This window comes from Octodon degus, unplaced genomic scaffold (genome assembly GCF_000260255.1).
Source record: "Octodon degus isolate 3935 unplaced genomic scaffold, OctDeg1.0 scaffold00031, whole genome shotgun sequence".
NCBI classification, from domain to species: Eukaryota; Metazoa; Chordata; class Mammalia; order Rodentia; family Octodontidae; genus Octodon; species Octodon degus.
This window is the reverse complement of record NW_004524607.1, coordinates 5,208,307-5,225,215: the sequence shown is the minus strand read 5'-3', so window position 1 is coordinate 5,225,215 and position 16,909 is coordinate 5,208,307. Positions and strand designations below refer to the sequence as shown.

General features: G+C 35.2%; 1 protein-coding gene across 1 annotated transcript in view; it reads left to right on the top strand.

The window, feature by feature from the left end:
* Positions 1-16,909, top strand: part of Sugct (succinyl-CoA:glutarate-CoA transferase) — an 808,498-nt gene that overhangs the window by 208,848 nt on the left and 582,741 nt on the right. Inside the window, exon 9 of the mRNA XM_004629655.2 lies at positions 11,857-11,952. Within this exon, the coding sequence (XP_004629712.1) occupies positions 11,857-11,952 (96 nt within the window). The remainder of the gene's footprint in view (positions 1-11,856; positions 11,953-16,909) is intronic.

The window sequence follows — 16,909 nt, the reverse complement described above, 5'->3', positions numbered from 1 at the left end:
TTTTTTTTTCGGAACCAGGAATTGAATTCAGGCCCTTGCACCTGCCAGGGAAGCGCTTATTCTACTGAGCCATCTCCCTGGCCCTGGGAAAGCTAGGTTTTAAAGGGATAAAGGAGAAAATTTCAATCTGATTTGTATTAATCACTTTTTTTTGTCGCTGGGACAAAATATGCAACACCCACAATTTAAAGGAGGAGAGCTTTACTTTGGCTCATATTTTCAGAGGTTTCAGGCTGTGATCAGGGCAGGAGCCTCATGGTGGAAGGACCTGGCAGAGGAAAGCTGCTCAACTGATGGGGTGTGGGAAGTAAGGAGCAGGGGAAGGAAGTGGCAAGCACCAGGTAGGAAGGGGCCGGGCACTGGATGTAATCCCTTAGGTTATGCCCCTTGACCCATGCAAGAGTGTGCTTTACTAACCTGCTAGGCACCTCTCAATCCAATCAAGTTAACAATCAATATTAATCATTATACTACATTAGCCTATGAATATGTTTTCTATTATTGTATTAATTTGTGGGAATTGTGCCCATTTTTCTTAAATTTTATTTAATTTTTTTAACTAAAAAATTCCTTCATTAAGACTTGCCTTTCAAAGTGGAAGAAAACTATCATTCATTCATTCATTCATTCATTCAATAGTTTACCAGTTTTTGGGTGCTTACGGCATATCTCCGTTAAAAGTTCCTGCTCCTGTGGAGAGAGGGCAGACACACCTCAAAACTTACATTCTTTGGACAGAGAACCAGGAAAGGAAGTAAATCATCTGATCAAATTCAGAAAGATTTCACTAAGAGATGACATGGAACCATAACCCCTCCACTCATACCTTCTTTTTCATCCTCTTACATCTTGCTTAAGACTCTTTTTTTAAAAATTATTCTTTCTTTTCTTGAATATTTAGATAAACATCAGGTTTTTTATTTATAATTTGATTTGATACAGGATCTCACTACCCAGCTCAGACTCAGTGATTCTCCTGTTTTCAGCCTCTCCAGCACTGGGATTACAGGCATGTGCCACCACGCCTGGACTGGTTCAGGGAGCCCTGAGGGTGGGGCCGAAGTGGTGTGCACGACCACTCTGCACTTGCCAAAGTAGGTGCTTAGTCTGCTGAGCTATCTTGCTGATCCCAATATCCGTTTATTTTTCATCCCTGAAAAGAAAACCTTTATTTTTCTTGCTTACCTGCATGAACTATTGTCCAGTCTCTCTCCTTCTCTTTTTAGACAAGCCTTTACTGTACTCTGAGGCTTTCATATTCTTTTTACTTATTCATAAACTCCTTTTACTATGGATTGTTTTCCTTTGTGCTTTGTTACCACTGAGGCTTTTTGATGTGTTTTTGTTAACTGCTGCCTCTTACTGATCACCTGTGATCTTCTGGTCATAAAATCTAAGGCCTTGTATTCATTTTTATTTTAAAAGCCTCATTATCTTTCCATTCCTTTTATTTTACTTATAAGATTTCTTCCACTTGGAAGGATCTTTTTCTTGTTTTAGCACTGGCTAAATTCTTATTACCAAAGGTTCATCTTTAATGCCACTTTTTCTTTTTTTTAAAGACAGCATTTCACTGTGTAGCCCAGGCTGACTCAAACTCACAGCGATCCTCCTGCCTCAGCCTCTTGAGTACTGGGATTATAGTCGTGTGCCACCATGCCTAGCTCTAATGCCACTGTTTATCCATACTAAATTAAAAAAATTCTCGTATAGTACTGATTACTTTCTATTTTCAATTACAGTTTTTAACCTTTTTTCTCTTTCTTTCTTTCTTTTTTTTTTTTTTTTTTTTGGAACGGGGGATTGAACTCAAACCCTTGCACTTGCCAGGGAAGCACTTATTCCACTGAGCCATCTTTCTGGGCCCAATTTTAACCTTCTTATAAGATGAAAAACTCTACACTCAAGTTTATAGCAGCACAATTTGTGATAGCTAAATCTTGGAAATAACCCAAATGCACATCAACTGAGGAATGCATAAAAAAGATGTGGTATTTTTATACAATGGAGTACTAATCTGCTATAAAGAGAGATAAACTTGGGGCTCATAGATAAATGGGTACAATTAGATACAATACTCATAACTGAAATAAATCAGTCTCACATATGTAAATATTATATTGTGTCCCTAGTGTAAGAACCTGAAAAATTAAATAAAATCTGAAAGGTACAATAGTTACGGTGAAAGAGAATGAAACTGCTTAAAAGGAAAAAAAAATGAGATGAAAGAAAAGAGAAAAGAAAGATGAAAAAATATAAAATAGCTAAAATAGTTGTACAACTAATTTCTATGGTTTTATTCAAAGGAACAGTCAATGTTTAATTGTTTGATCAATTTGGCATACCTCTACCTGGTAATCTGAGCAACTACTTTGAAAATAATATGCAATACAACAACCTTTGTTAATTTCCTATCATGTATCATTTTTAAATTCTGTATCATTTTTATTATTTTTGTATTATTTTGTTTTGTCTTTGGTTTTGTTATTTTGCTTTTTTGTTTTCTCTTTAAAATAAATAAAAAGATGAAAGATTCAAAAAAGTGCTGTTGAATATCTGTTCAATGCATAAAAGAATAAACAAAAGTAACTTTTGTTTCATTTTTAGAGCTTTTAAAAATGATTGTCAAAGATGCTGTGTTATTTTACAAACAGAAATGTCTTGAACAGCTAAATGATTGGAAATGTAAGACCATATTTGAAGAAGACATTTGCAACTGAAGACATGTCATTGCAGGAATAAATGAACACACCATGTCATTAGATGTTGTATTTCCACATTTTCACTTACTCATCACATTTTTTTAGCTGTTTATAACCACTTTTTGAGTCATATGATTGACTGGGTCAGTGGTTCATGGTAAGAAATATGTTTGATGTATTATCCTAAATAAGCTTTTGAAATTCTGTCTCTCTGTGGTGTCTGCTTTTACCTTCTGGCCTTTGATATCCAGTTTCTTCATGTGTCTGATTTTGATTTAGATGGACTTGAAAAATTATTGAATATAATGGGAATCTATTTTTCATTTGAATTCACATATTAAAAAATCAGTATGACTTGGCTATCACTAGTAACATCTCAGAGGAACTGTATGTGTGTGTGTTCCTTTTGTTAAATTAAAAATAAATATGTAAAGAAAAATTTGATAATATCATTTTCCTTTGCTAAATAAATAAAAGTAGAGATTTTAAAATTATGTAACAACTCTACCGGTTTTCATTGTTTACAAGTAGAATGCTTATGGGGTGAAGTTTATTTCTTATTACAATGGAATAGAGGCCAAACCATATTCTCAGAAAAACAGAAATTTTGAATGAGTACCACACTAAGTATTATGTAATAATTAAGGTCAGATTTCTTGTGTAGGCCTACCTCACTGAAAGAATGCTCCCTTTAGCAAGTAGGATGTTCGAATTGAACTTTTCCAGAATCAGGACCATTTACAATTTTTAAGAAGTATGATTCTGTGTGTAATTTAGTATATAATGGGCATCAGAATCCATGCTAGCTGGGTCCAGATCTTGGGCTTATCCAGTTACTTATCAAGTCTATGACCACGTATAGATTATTAAACAACTTCATGTGTCATTTTCTTATTTGTAAGATGCAATCATTACAGCACCTCTCTTATTCAGCTGTTATGAGAATTAAATGAGATAATTTAAACAAATATGTATATTAGCAGAATGTATAATAAGCACTTAATAAGTGCTGCCTTTTGTCATAAATAAACATTAGACACAGAAAATAACAGATATAGTGTGTCTAGGTGGGGAAGAGATTCTTTATTTTGTTTCCCTATAAGATGGGCCCAATAATTAATCCAATCCCTAATTTTTTTTCCTACTAAACCTGATGGGTTTTGAAAGAATCAGTTCACCTTAACATGTGAGGTACAGAATTTGACATGCAAAAGAAACATACTAGGATAAAAAAGAGATGCCAGGAACTCAAAAATGCTTTCTAATGGGAACCAAATTTCTCTTCTTAAGAGGTGTATTTTTTGCAAAGAATAGTCCTTGATTTTGTAAAACATTAAACTCATAACATTTTATAGTGGATAACTAAAAGAGGTTGAGTAGAAGACTATGAGAATTAGTGGATTAAGTTAATGATGTGATTTCTAGGCAAATTTGGAAGACATCAAGTTGTTTTAGAAAGATTTTAGTCTCAAGTGATTCAGGGGAACTTTCTAGGATATGACCAATGATGCAGATGTGAAGTCGAGCACAATAATGGTGAACAGGGCTGGAGAGAAATTAGTGGTATAGGGATGGTTTGGGCACTTGATTGATGTGTGCCTGAGCCATAGGTATCACATTCAGTAGCTGTGAGACCTAGACAGGATAGTTAATCTCAATCTTGCTAGGCTTTAGTTTTTTTCATTTGAAAAATGAAAGTTGCAATGTAGCATCTATTTCATGTGAAAGAATTCGGTTCTTTTCATTGCCTTTTTATATTCCACATAATAGCCAATTAATTTAATTATAAAATATAATGGTTTCTCACTTAGAATAATATCTCAAGTGTTTTTTGAGTTCTACAAGGATTCATACCATATAGATCTTTGCATACTTTATTTTGTATTACTGCCTTTTTGACTTACCATGTTCCAGCTACATTGGCTTTCTTTCCTCTTGCATATATTTTTTTAAAAAACAACTACATTAAAGTCATCTACATTAGTCTTTTACCTGATTGATTTCACTGCTTAAAATTTTTTCTTCTAGTTTTTGACATGCCTTCTCCAGATTTTAGATTAAAAATGATACCTTAAATAGGTCTTTCTTAAACCTGCTAGTCTGTAAGAGCTTTTCTTCAAAGTACTTGTCATATTTTAATGTTTTCACAATCAGTTGTTTATGTCTCAATGTGGCTTACATGGAATATAAGCTTTACATGAGTAGCACCATGTCTCTTTTGCTTTCTGATGTATCTCCAGTACCTATGATAGTTCCTGGCACATATTATTTTAATATCAGTGCTAATGAATGAGGTATCTGTTGGCACCACTATAAATATTGGTTCCTTTTCCTTAACCTAGGACTCCTCTTCTTTTTATTCTTTTCCATAAGACTAAGAAAGAAAGCATGAAGATGGATCTAGGGCATCTTTTCTTGCCTCAAAGTATGGAGGTGCTAAGAGCAAGACCCCTTCAAAGAATGGGCATAGTGTCAAGTGGATGCAGGAGCAGAGTGGAACACCTTGCTCCCAAAGGCCCAAACTAGAATACTATGGGTAGCAAAATATAGTATTGAATTATAACCCGAAGTATAAAATATCACATTCTATGCTTATATAAATTGATGAATGAATAAACATGTATATAAATAAATAAATAATTGGGAAGATACTAATTTTCTGTATAGAAATGTTCCAAAGAATATATGTAGTATTCTCAAGAGGGAGGAGTAAAATTTGCCACTTGTTAAGTGTGGACTGCTGATAGTGACATCTTTCTAACAAGTATAATAAGGAAATTGGGGCTGGGGAGATGGCTCAGTAGAATAAGTGCTTGCCTGGCAAGTGCAAGGGCCTGAGTTCAATCCCAGGTTCTGCCCCCCCAAAAAAGTGCAATAAGGAAAAAGGGGAAGACTGTTAGTGGACTAATTAGGCCTGCAACCTCCCAAACAAGTGCATGACAAAGGTTTAAATAAAGAAGACGAGTGGTGTGATTTTTAGAGCTCAAGGAGGATTAAAACCCTCTATCAGAACTGAAGATTCTCTGGGAGCTGAGACAAAGAACTCCTCTAGTTGGCTTGTATTTAGTTGGTTTTCAAATAAAGAGCGGGAATATGGAGGAAAGCGCAGGAAACTCAGTAGGATGTCAGGATTAAGTTCAAAGTCTTCCCCAAGTAGTAAATTATACTAATTAGGAGAACTCTCTTATCTCCAGGTTCACACTGACCTCAGGAGTGAGATGCCTGCACCTTCATTCTCTATCTAATTAATTGAGCCAGGCATTCTCAGCTGTAGGTTTATCTTGTGCTTTGAGGTTTCATGGCATCACATGTCATTATCGGACTCAGCCAGAACCAGTGACTTGTTCAAGGTTCATTTACTATGAATCTGTTGCCCATCTCTAGCAAGGGACCTGGGCTTGGGACAGACTCACAAGTAAACATACAGAGCCAGTTCAATAATTTTAAAACCTACTTAGAGCCGCTTCATAGTGGTCCCCATCAAAAGAGTAATTTCTGGTGAAGAAAAACTGATAAATAGTATCTTAGCCACATGATTAATGTCAATATAAAATCATGACTATAGAATATACTTTTGATATCATGAGGTGAAAATGGCTATTTTGTAGTTTTCTTTCCAAACCCTATAAATACAAGAATTTATATTATTGAATATAAATATTATTCAAAATGACTGAAGAATATTATTCAAAATGACTGAAGCTTTCATAATCATCAAGGTTATCAGAAGTAAGGAATGTATGAGTGAGAAGCTGTCATATCTAAGAAGAACCAAGGAGGTAATGATGATGGGTAATGTTGCCCAAATTGTATGTGGTATTCTGAAAGGAGTCGTGGAACAGAAAAGGAATGCTAAATAAAAACCAAGAAATATTAATAATAGGATTTGCTTAATAATATAATAAGTATTGGTTCTTCCATTATAAAATTATACCACACTGATAGAAGATATTAATGATAGTCATACTGGACATGAAATATATGGGAACTCTGTACTTTCTTGATAGTGTTTCTAAAACTGTTCTAAGTTTATCAGAAAAGTTATAATTTGCAAATAATGCTATGTTCTGTGCATAATTTTAAATGCCTCCTTTATCTTCTGTTATATATTGATATCATAGCTTATTTAACCTACTTCCTATTATTAGACATTTAAAATGATTTTTTGAGACAAGCTCTTGCTAGGTGATGTTGTTCATGCTGGCCTTGAGCTCACTGTGTAGCCTCAGCTGGCCTTGAAATGACAGTGATTCTTCTGTCTCAGCATCCTGACTGCTGGAATCACACACATGTGCCACCACACCCACATGGTTTTATATTATTGCTGATTTCTTATTTTATCCTTCTGTTGCCTCTTGGGTTGTGACTTTAAATACTTTATATTGTGCTGGTAGCCCCAGCCGAACTCATTGTCTTATAAGTATTTCAGTTACAACATATTCACAGATGGGCACTAATTAATTTTCTTCAATTGTTTCTGAATTTCTTATTTCTGTTAGTGCCTCTATAGTTTACCCAGATATTCAGCCAGGAATATTGAAGTTATGTTTGTCTACTGCCTTTCCTTCACTGTCCTTTCTGCTGCTTTCTTAGAGTCCTTCCTATGTTCTGTTCTTAAAATGTATCTTTTTTTTTAAAGTACTGGTGATTGAACACAAGGCTTTTTGCATGCTAGGTAACTGCTCACCACTGAACTATTTCATCTGTTCAAAATATATCTTAAACCCATTGAATATTTTTCATGTTTTCTGTCACCAACCTGTTTCATACTATCATCAATAGGCTTTGACTTTTGTGGTGTCTGTAACATTCCTGCTTTTCTCTTTTTAGTTTAGTCTTTGAATACAATTGTTAATGCAATGGAAAGCCATATGAGGTTTAAAGAAAAGAATGACATTGTGTGATTTGTGATTTTAAAGTGATTATTGTGGAAGATGTGAAAGAACAGTTTCTTACCATGATCTAAAGACTTCCAGGATCTGGTCCTTGTCAACCTGTCTAATTTCATTCTCGTATTTTTTCTCTCTCACCATGTTTCAGTGTTTGGTTTTGTTTTTAGGATTCTTTCTGTATGTCAATCTCTTTCCTAGAGTTTTCACATGTTATTCTTTTGTTTTAAAATTTATTTTCCTTCTCCTCTCTACATGGCAATTTCCTATAACCAGTTGTTTAGTTATTTTCTCTAGTATTCTTAAGGCTGGGGGAGCTTTACTATATAAGTTTTAAAATTTACTTATTTATGCATTATACCTAGCACAGTGCCTTACATATAAGAACAGTCAGTATTTGTTTTCATTCATTTCTTCAAAAAAGTGTTCAGGCCCTGTGTTAGATGCCATGAGAACATATAACAAGCTTATAGAACATCATTTGTACTCTAATGTGTCCCTAATTGAAAGAGAGAAAATGCAAGTATTAAACCATAGAAGAAAGTTGGACTAGCTAGGTAACTGTGTGACATCAGATAAGTCATTTCTCATGGCTTTCCCTTTACTTATCCATTTAGAAGGATTTTGATTAGACTGTCTAAATGCTTTAGTTCTTAAATCTGAGCATCCAGCCAATCTATGAATAGTATGCTGTTTCAATTACTTTTTTCCCATGTTCCTCCAGGTTCCTGAAGAATGTGATCCTGGAGCTCTGAGGTACATGGTCCAGGGATTTCCTATGTGATCAGGATGCACAGATAGTTTTTAGGAAAACTTGTCTAGGTTCTTTTAACTTTGCCTTCTTATAGTTCTAATTGTAGGACAAGGTAAAAGTTGGAAGCTCAGCAGGAGTTAAATAAAGGTACTGTATTCATTCATAGTCAAGGAAAGTTATTTTGTTCTTTGGGTGATGGGTGCAGGGCTTACTGGGGAAGATGGTGTTGAAATAGGTTTTGAAGAATAGGTTATGATAGGGGAAGGAACATGGATACTTGATTGGGATTTAATTCAAGCAGAGTAGCTCCAGGGAAAGCTTACTATTTTGATGAAACGAGTGTAGTTGTAGTCTTGTTTTTCCTGCTTTACCTGTCACATTTGTTTTACTTTAGAGACAAAAGATTCTATTATTGCAGCTTGATCATTTGGAGGAAGTGAAACATGTAGTCAGGTGGTGAGAGACACCATGAGACTGCTTTTTGAAATGATTTAATATATTCTTCCTGAAGCTTTCTGAAGCTATGCCCTATGAGATCCATTTTTACTACCCCCTTGATTTTCTGGTTGGATACAAAGAATATCAGACCCACTCTGTTATCTAAAATAATGGTTTTGCTGTCACAATGATTATTATTAAACCAGTGTTGGCTTTTTTGTTTAGAAGAAACCATATATAGGCAACATTCTGAGTAAATTATATAGCCTGTACTTGATGAAATAATGAGCCTAAGTTTAGGAGATGAAAGTAATGATATAATGCAATATTTAGAATGGATATACAGTATATAGTTATTACCCTAAAAGTCACATCCTGCACTCTTTCAATTTGTGGAAAATTTGTCATTAATTGCCCAGGAAACCTCTGATTTTTCATACATAATCACATCATAGCTGTTGACTTTCCCCCGCTACTCCTGACTTAAAATACATCCTTGTAAATGGATTACTTTCAGATTTGTAATATCCTCCTTAAACATTGAGTTGCTAAGTTTAGCCCCGCTGCTCTCTTTTTAAAAATAGAATTCCTTTCTCCCTAAACTTTGTCATTGAGTATGTACTAACAACGTACTTTGTGTTTTAATAGCAACTGATTTAAAAGCTTATTTAACTTTCTGCTTCCCAGGAGCCTGATAATTCTGATATGCTTTTTCTTTTCACTGATTACTACTGTATTTAGGACTGTAGGATCTTATCTTTAGAAAGAATTGAGAGATGGGTTTAAGTATTTCATTCAAATTCACTTTAAAAAGGGTAGGGCCAGACAATCACAGAAGTCAAAAATTGAAGAGAATGAATAAAATAATATATAAGAAATGGGACAGACAGACTGATGTCCAGCCTAGAATCCAGCTCTTTCTCATGCATAACAAATGTTTCCAATCATTTTAAGCTTTACCAATTAACTTGTAACCATCCAGTAAATCTACTATGTTATGCAGCCTTGTGATGATGTTGGCCTATTGATCATCACTTGACTTTGAAGTGAGAAAGAAATAGAAAAAACAAACCTCTTGTGATTGATTTTATACAAAGAATTTCTTTATTAATTTTGATTATTATTAGCCTTCAGTCCTGTCTGAGCACCTTAGAGAGTGACTTTCACCAGGATTTACTTGAAAGGAAAAAAATTAACATGGCTGGGTCAAAGAAGTACCTCTCTTGTAGGAAAGATCTCAGGCTTGAGAGAACTTCCCCAAGTTCCAGAAAAGCCATCATGAGAAAATGACTACTGCTGCATTCGTTCTGTCTTTTAATCTGTCAGACTGTGAGTAGGAAAGGGATTATGAAGTATAGACTTTTGGAGTAAATTTAAAGATCATTTACTGTTTTGCAAATCATGTTGTGTGTTCACTCTGCCTGTGGTTACTGGCCTGCTTCATCTAGCATTTGGGATGCTATCTGCTTATGTATTGGGATTTCATATGCTATTTAGTTTGGTATAACAGTTTTGATACTTAAAGTTTCAAAGCCATCCATTTATCTCAAATGCTCATCAGTTTATAAAAAATGTATCTGAGGGTCCAATAATTTAAATTATATATTCACAGTCCTTCAACAGCTTAGAGGTCGACAGAATTTAGAAATCACGAATCTGGCCTTTCCACCCAGCGCTTTTTTTTGCTACAAAATGTTGATTTGATTTTCCATTTTGAAAGACACAGAAGTGATCTGTGAAATGGTGATTAGCACTAGGCAGCCCCAGGCAGCCCTGGAGTGCCCCATGGTTCAAATGCCCAAGACCAGATGGAAGTCCAGAAGTGGATGACTCAAAGTTTATTAGTTCTGCCACCTGGGCAGTACAGCCGAACCAGCTGCCACAAGGCAGTTCCAATTTCAGCAAAGCAGTAAATGAACATAAAAATGAGTATAAATCCCAAGAATAAAGAAAAGGAGAAAGGCTATTCCAGCAAGGAGACTCATCTAGGGTGGGTTTTGTCAATATCTTGCCTAGGAGGCTCAGCTGTCATGCCAGATAGAGGGAGAAGAATGGTTGTGCATCTACCCCTGAAAACCCCCCCCCAAACTTCAAGTTGTTCCAGGAGCCAATCTCAATTTGGAATGTGCTTGAATTGCTGGCTTGATAGGTTCCCAGTGACATCTGAGGATCTACAAAGAGAAAACACAAAACTCTTGCATATCACGATTATATTCTGAGACCAGCACCCCCTTCATTTCATAGTTCTAAGTCTTGAAGGTACAGGTGTTCATTGTAGTGCAAGATTATTGTGCCACGTTATTAGGAACCAACTTATTATCTGTATGTTGTCCTCATATGGAACTGAACTATTGTTCTTTTTCAGAATCTTTTCCTGAGGTGCTGAAAGAATCAGAAGTTAGCCTTTAGGTTTTAGACAACCCCTGCAACAGATCTATGGTGCTCAGAAACTGAAATGAGAATAGTGTGCGTATGGGGCTAGGACCAAGTTGGAAGAAACAGTAATTTTGGCTTAATGAATTTTTAAAAAGTCAAATAATCTTGATATATGATGTGAAAAAGCATGAGGAATAAGTAACAGAAAACCAGACTAAACTGATTTAGACTACATAAAAGCTTGCTACTATTACTTTTTCATGTGCTGCAAAGTTTACAGGAATGTGACTCCTTGCTTTGGCTCATCTGTTCAGGGAGATATAGGTTTTCTGCGTGTCACTGTAATGACAAGTGAAATGATACAGGTCCAGAGGGGAAGGACATATACTAGTGTTTTGCTATAGCTTTGATGTTCAAGGCTTGACAAAGATTACATCTGCTTGGGCAGTCTCTTCATTCAGATAGTCTTGGAGGAGCTAAGTGTCTATGTATTTATATTTATGAATTGAACAACTTAATCTCATGCAATAATGCCATACTGTTGTTTATTGGTATGGTCACAGTATAGATATCCATGTATCTTCTAAAAACCTGTATGGATGATTGTCTTTTTCTGTAGTGACATGAATTGAAATTACTTTCACATTCCATGGTTCATGAGACAAATGATTTTTCCTTTTTTTTTGTTTTCTGGTAGGTGGCATGTTTGACCCACGTAGCCGCCAACTATCTTATTAGCCAGAAGGAAGGGAAACGTTGGGGCACAGCTCATGGGAGTCTTGTTCCTTATCAGGTAAGAATACAAAAGTTTTGCCTTGAGTTAATACTATAAGGTGAAGTTTTGTGTGATAGGAGTTTGGGAAATGATTGTTTTAAATCCCCAGAGTATTGTGTAATGTATCTCTGTCTGGTTACAACAAGGTTCTGTTGTTCACTTTAAATTCTGTGTTCTACATGTTTCTTCATTAGCAGATTAGTAACAGGACACTTAAATGGATCAAAGGAACTTGCTGAAAGTGAATGACTTTTGGGCTCGCATTATGGTTTGCTTTTTTTCCCACCCAAATGAGGTACTGACTGTAGCCATTTTATAAAGTATGACTTGTTACTATGTCAGTTATAGAAAAAAATATTACCTTCCCCATCTTACAACAATATTCTCATAGAGCTGTAGTGAAATAAAAGTTCGCATGTGATGGATCTTCATTTTTGGAGCAAAGCAGATGGCTGACGGGCTGCTGTTCCTTATTAAGTGTCTAAACTTATTCATAGAAATTCTGGACTTGGGCTAGTGTGAATGAATATGTGAAAAAAACCCTGCGATTTTCGAAAATAAAAACAGATCTATCTCTTCTTCCCAACTTCTAACCTCTACTTAGCCCAAGTTGCATGGTTTCTCCTTGTATTTATTAATATGTTTGTCATATGTTTGGTGTTGTATTGTAACAGTGGAGGTGTCTTTTCATCCTTGTATCTCTTTTTAAAACTAGTAGGAGCACAGACTGAGTATCCTATAAATATCTCCTGAATGAAGGAGTTTTTCTCTAGTCATCTCATTGTTACTGACAGGAAACATAAAAGTCAGCATTTTTCAGATTTTGCCAGGAAATCCATCAACATTGCTGACTATTCTTTTAAGTTGAAGACATTATTTCCTCAGGCAAAACTAGTTTATTTTCCCTTTTTAAAAAAAATATAAATTTGAAGAAAGCAGTAATCCCACATTAGCCTAGGGAACCCCTCACCATTTCTGTTGATGATCTTTTTACACCTGAGGGCGTAGTGGGATTCCTTTGTAGAACTGCTTTTCACCATGTTGAGTTAATCTTTTGACATAATTACAATAAAGGAGACATTCTCTTTAGTGTCTCTTTTTTTCTTCTCCACCAGTGCCCACCACTAGTGATATTTTGCTTCCCTGTTCCTTATTGCTTTGTAGTTAACCCTGAACTTCTAACCAAACCTACTGCTTTTCATAAAAGTCTTTGCATTTTTAAGCTGATTAGAGATAATCAGATTCATCCCTCTTCATCTTTTAAAAAATTTAATTTAATTTTATTTTGAAGAGTAAAATCAGAAGCAAAAATAAGTAGAAAAAAGACAGAAACAGGGTAATATGCAACAATACATATATTATAGATTTTCAAAACAGGAATAGCTCATTAACAATGGTTGCTATAATGTCTGTTTTTAATCATCAAATCCATTGCTCAGATTAACAGATACAGTTATGCAAGTTTGGAGAAATAATTGAATATTGACGCTTTCAAGAAATCTTAAGTTTTTCTTTGTCTTTTTTGTTTTAGCTTATTTTAAAGAGAGTATAATAATTAATAAGACAGTAGAAACAGTGCCCATTTTGAAGACCAAGATGAGAGGTATTCAACCATGGGTTTTGTATTACACATTACTGTCCTTGATGTAGTTGTTCAGATCTCAGATATCAGCATACAGAGTTAGTCAAGGTGAAAATTCTAAACATTAAATGCTATTTAAAAAAAAAACTGATGGAAATTATGAGTACAATCATCCCAGCCGTCCTGTATATATGCTTGCATGGTTTTCTCTCCTTCCTGTTTCTCTATCTTTTCTTCTTTCTCATGTTTTCATTGTTTAATCCTTAAGTTCAGTTTCTTTTTATTTTATGACATCTCTTATACCTTTCATGTTTTATTTGTTCTTTCAGGTTCTTAGACTAGGGAGACAATATGATATTTACACATTTGGGTCTGATTTATTTCACTTATGAGGAGATCCTCTGGTTGCATCCACTTACTTATAAAGGCTTCAAGTTTGTCTTTCCTTATAGCTGAATAGTACTCCATTGTACTCCACTCACGTCTTTTTCATCCATTCCTCAGGTGACGGGCATTTTGGTTGTTTCCAAGATTGGGCTATCACAAATTGTGCTGCTATAAACATAGGTGCACATATATCACTATAGTATGATGTTTTCAGTTCTTTTGGGAAAATACCCAGAAGGGAAATAGCTGGATTGAATGGGATTTCCAGTTCTAATTTTTTGAGGAGTCTCCACATGGATTTCCATAGTGGTTGTACCAGTCTATATTCCCACAAGCAGTGAAGAAGTATTCTTTTTTTCCCACAACCTCTCCAGCATTTGTTATTACTTGTTTTCTTTATGATAGCTATTCTTTCTGGGGTAAGATGTTATCTCAATGTTGTTTTGATTTATATTTCTTGAATCAGTCTTCTTATTTTTAAGATAAGAAATCTAACAGATAGACTGGGTAGGTGGACCCCAACTCTGGCTTCCTTCTCCATTCTTGAGAATTTTTTTCAGATCCTTCAATCAGGTTGAAGTGCTATGATTTCTGGTTTCAGTTCCTTTCTTAAACTCCATTTTGATATGCTCTTCATTTAACTTGCTTCTAGCTTAGGGTCTCATTAAATACTTTATCCTCAACATTGATAATGAAAATCCTTTTTAGGGACATTTTATTAAAGGCAATGTTGGAACATCTGTGGTTTCATCTTATGTAAGGAAATTGGAGCTTCAGTCTGATATATGGAGAAAACATTTCTGAGCTGGAAAACTTTATAGTTTAATTCTAAGTCACATCATAAAGGCAATTATTAACTACATTCAAGCATAAAGTTTATAGTGTTTAAAGTTTATTTTAAAAGTAGAATGCCTTTTTAAACTAGGTGTGGAATGCATGCCTATGATCCCAGCATTTGGGAGGCTGAGGCAGGATTACTATCAGTTTGCAGTCAGCCTGCATTACACTGAGTTCAAGGCAAGCCTGAACTACATGGTGACACTGCCCTCCAAATCAATCAATCAATCAATCAATCAATCTCTCTCTCTCTCTCTCTCTCTCTCTGTCTCTCTCTCTCTCTCACACACACACACACACACACACACACACACACTTATAAAAGCTTTCTATAGGCTTCTATTATTCCTTTTGAGCATCTGTACCTAGAATTCTGGTATCTTAGATTCTCAGTTATTTCACTGTGAGATATAAATAAATTCAGATATAAATAAATTCCTTTGCCTTTGACTTTGGTAGATAAAAGGTTTGGAGTCTCTCTCTTCTCTGTCTCTGCCTCTCTGTCTCTGTGTCTGTCTGTCTCTGTGTCTGTCTGTCTGTCTGTCTGTCTGTCTGTCTGTCTGTCTGTCTGTCTCCTTTAAGGATCAAAATGTGCTTTGCCTGGTTGAATTGTCCCAGCATATTAAATAGATACTGTGATATTTGATCCTAGTTTATTGCAGTTTTATTGGTTGTAAGGAGACATACTAGGGTCTTTCTTCAGGAGCTAAGAAGTAGTTTGTTTCCTCTTGTTAGAGACCTGGTTCTGCACTGCAGTTAAGGAATAAATGCAAATATAGCTTGGATGAAACTAGCTAACAGCAAGATGGGTCCTAGATATGCTTAGAGGTCCTGGTCTGTTTTCAGTTTTTAAGTATATTTGGGGAATATTTTCATGGGTGAATGCCAAGATAATTATAATTCATTTTTCTGTAATAATTACAGCATTGCATCTAGTTCGAGTTGTCTGAGTTTTGAGCTGAGATCTATCCTGGAAGATGCTGATGGTCTCAGAGTTAGCCATGGTGCCCAGCTTTCTTTCTTTCCTCATTGTTCAGTTCTGTTTGGAAGATCATAGACATTAAATGCATGGGATGTCAATTTCTGAAAGCAGTGATCCTTGATTTGTGTGTTAGTTTTTACACAGAGTTATTAACTTCTCAGATTGATTATCCATTGATACTTCTTTCCTCTCAACTTTTAAAAATTGAGCCAATTAAATGAAAGTAAATATGATTGAGATAATAATTTTGCTGTTTGTTTAAAATGCTGGTGAATGCTTTTAATAGGATTTAGAGTTTTTAAAAGGATATTTGAGGGCTAGGGAGACAGCTCAGCAGCAAAAGCACCTGTATGGGGAGTACAAGGTCCTCAGTTTGATCCCCAGTCCTTAACAAAACAAAACAAAACAAAACAAAAAATAAAAAAACCCAAACAAACATAAAATATTTGAATTTCAAAGTTTCCTTTTGGTCCAATACTCAGATTGAAATCAGTGCCTTTATAATAGCTAAATCCCCAGCCTTATTATTTTATTTTGTGCCATGGTCTTTCTACATCTCTGATTTGTAAAAACAAGGTTGAAACATTCAATCCTCCTGCCTCATCTCCCCAAGTGCTCAGATTATTGGCATGGGCCACCATGCTCTATTCCTGCCATCAGGAAACACTTAGCCTAAGGAATTAATAATTGCATAATGTTCATGATAATATTTTTACTGCATTTCCATTTAAACAGTTGTATTCATAAAGACTGGAGGAATTTTTCAGATAAGCGTTGTATACAGACAAAGAAGGTAGCAGTCTGTATAAGTTTATTTTATCACATGATATAGTTATCAGTGGGGCTACTGTCCTTTAGATAAGTGGCCACATGGTAATTCCCTTAATTTCAAAACTGCTTCCTCAAGATTTTCATCTTCCTAGCAGTGTACATTTGCTTGTTACCCACACTGATTTCTAAGTCTTAATATTGTGGAGGATCCTCTCACAGGTACATTTTGAGAATAGGAGACTACACTGAATATTCTGAAGAAAGACAGAGGGTCTTTTATATAGGTAAAATTAAAACTCTTACCTGATCTGAGATTCTGAGATAAAACAAGAGAACTCTTCCTTTCCTTTCCTTTCCTTTCCTTTCCTTTCCTTTCCTTTCCTTTCCTTTCCTTTCCTTTCCTTTCCTTTCCTTTC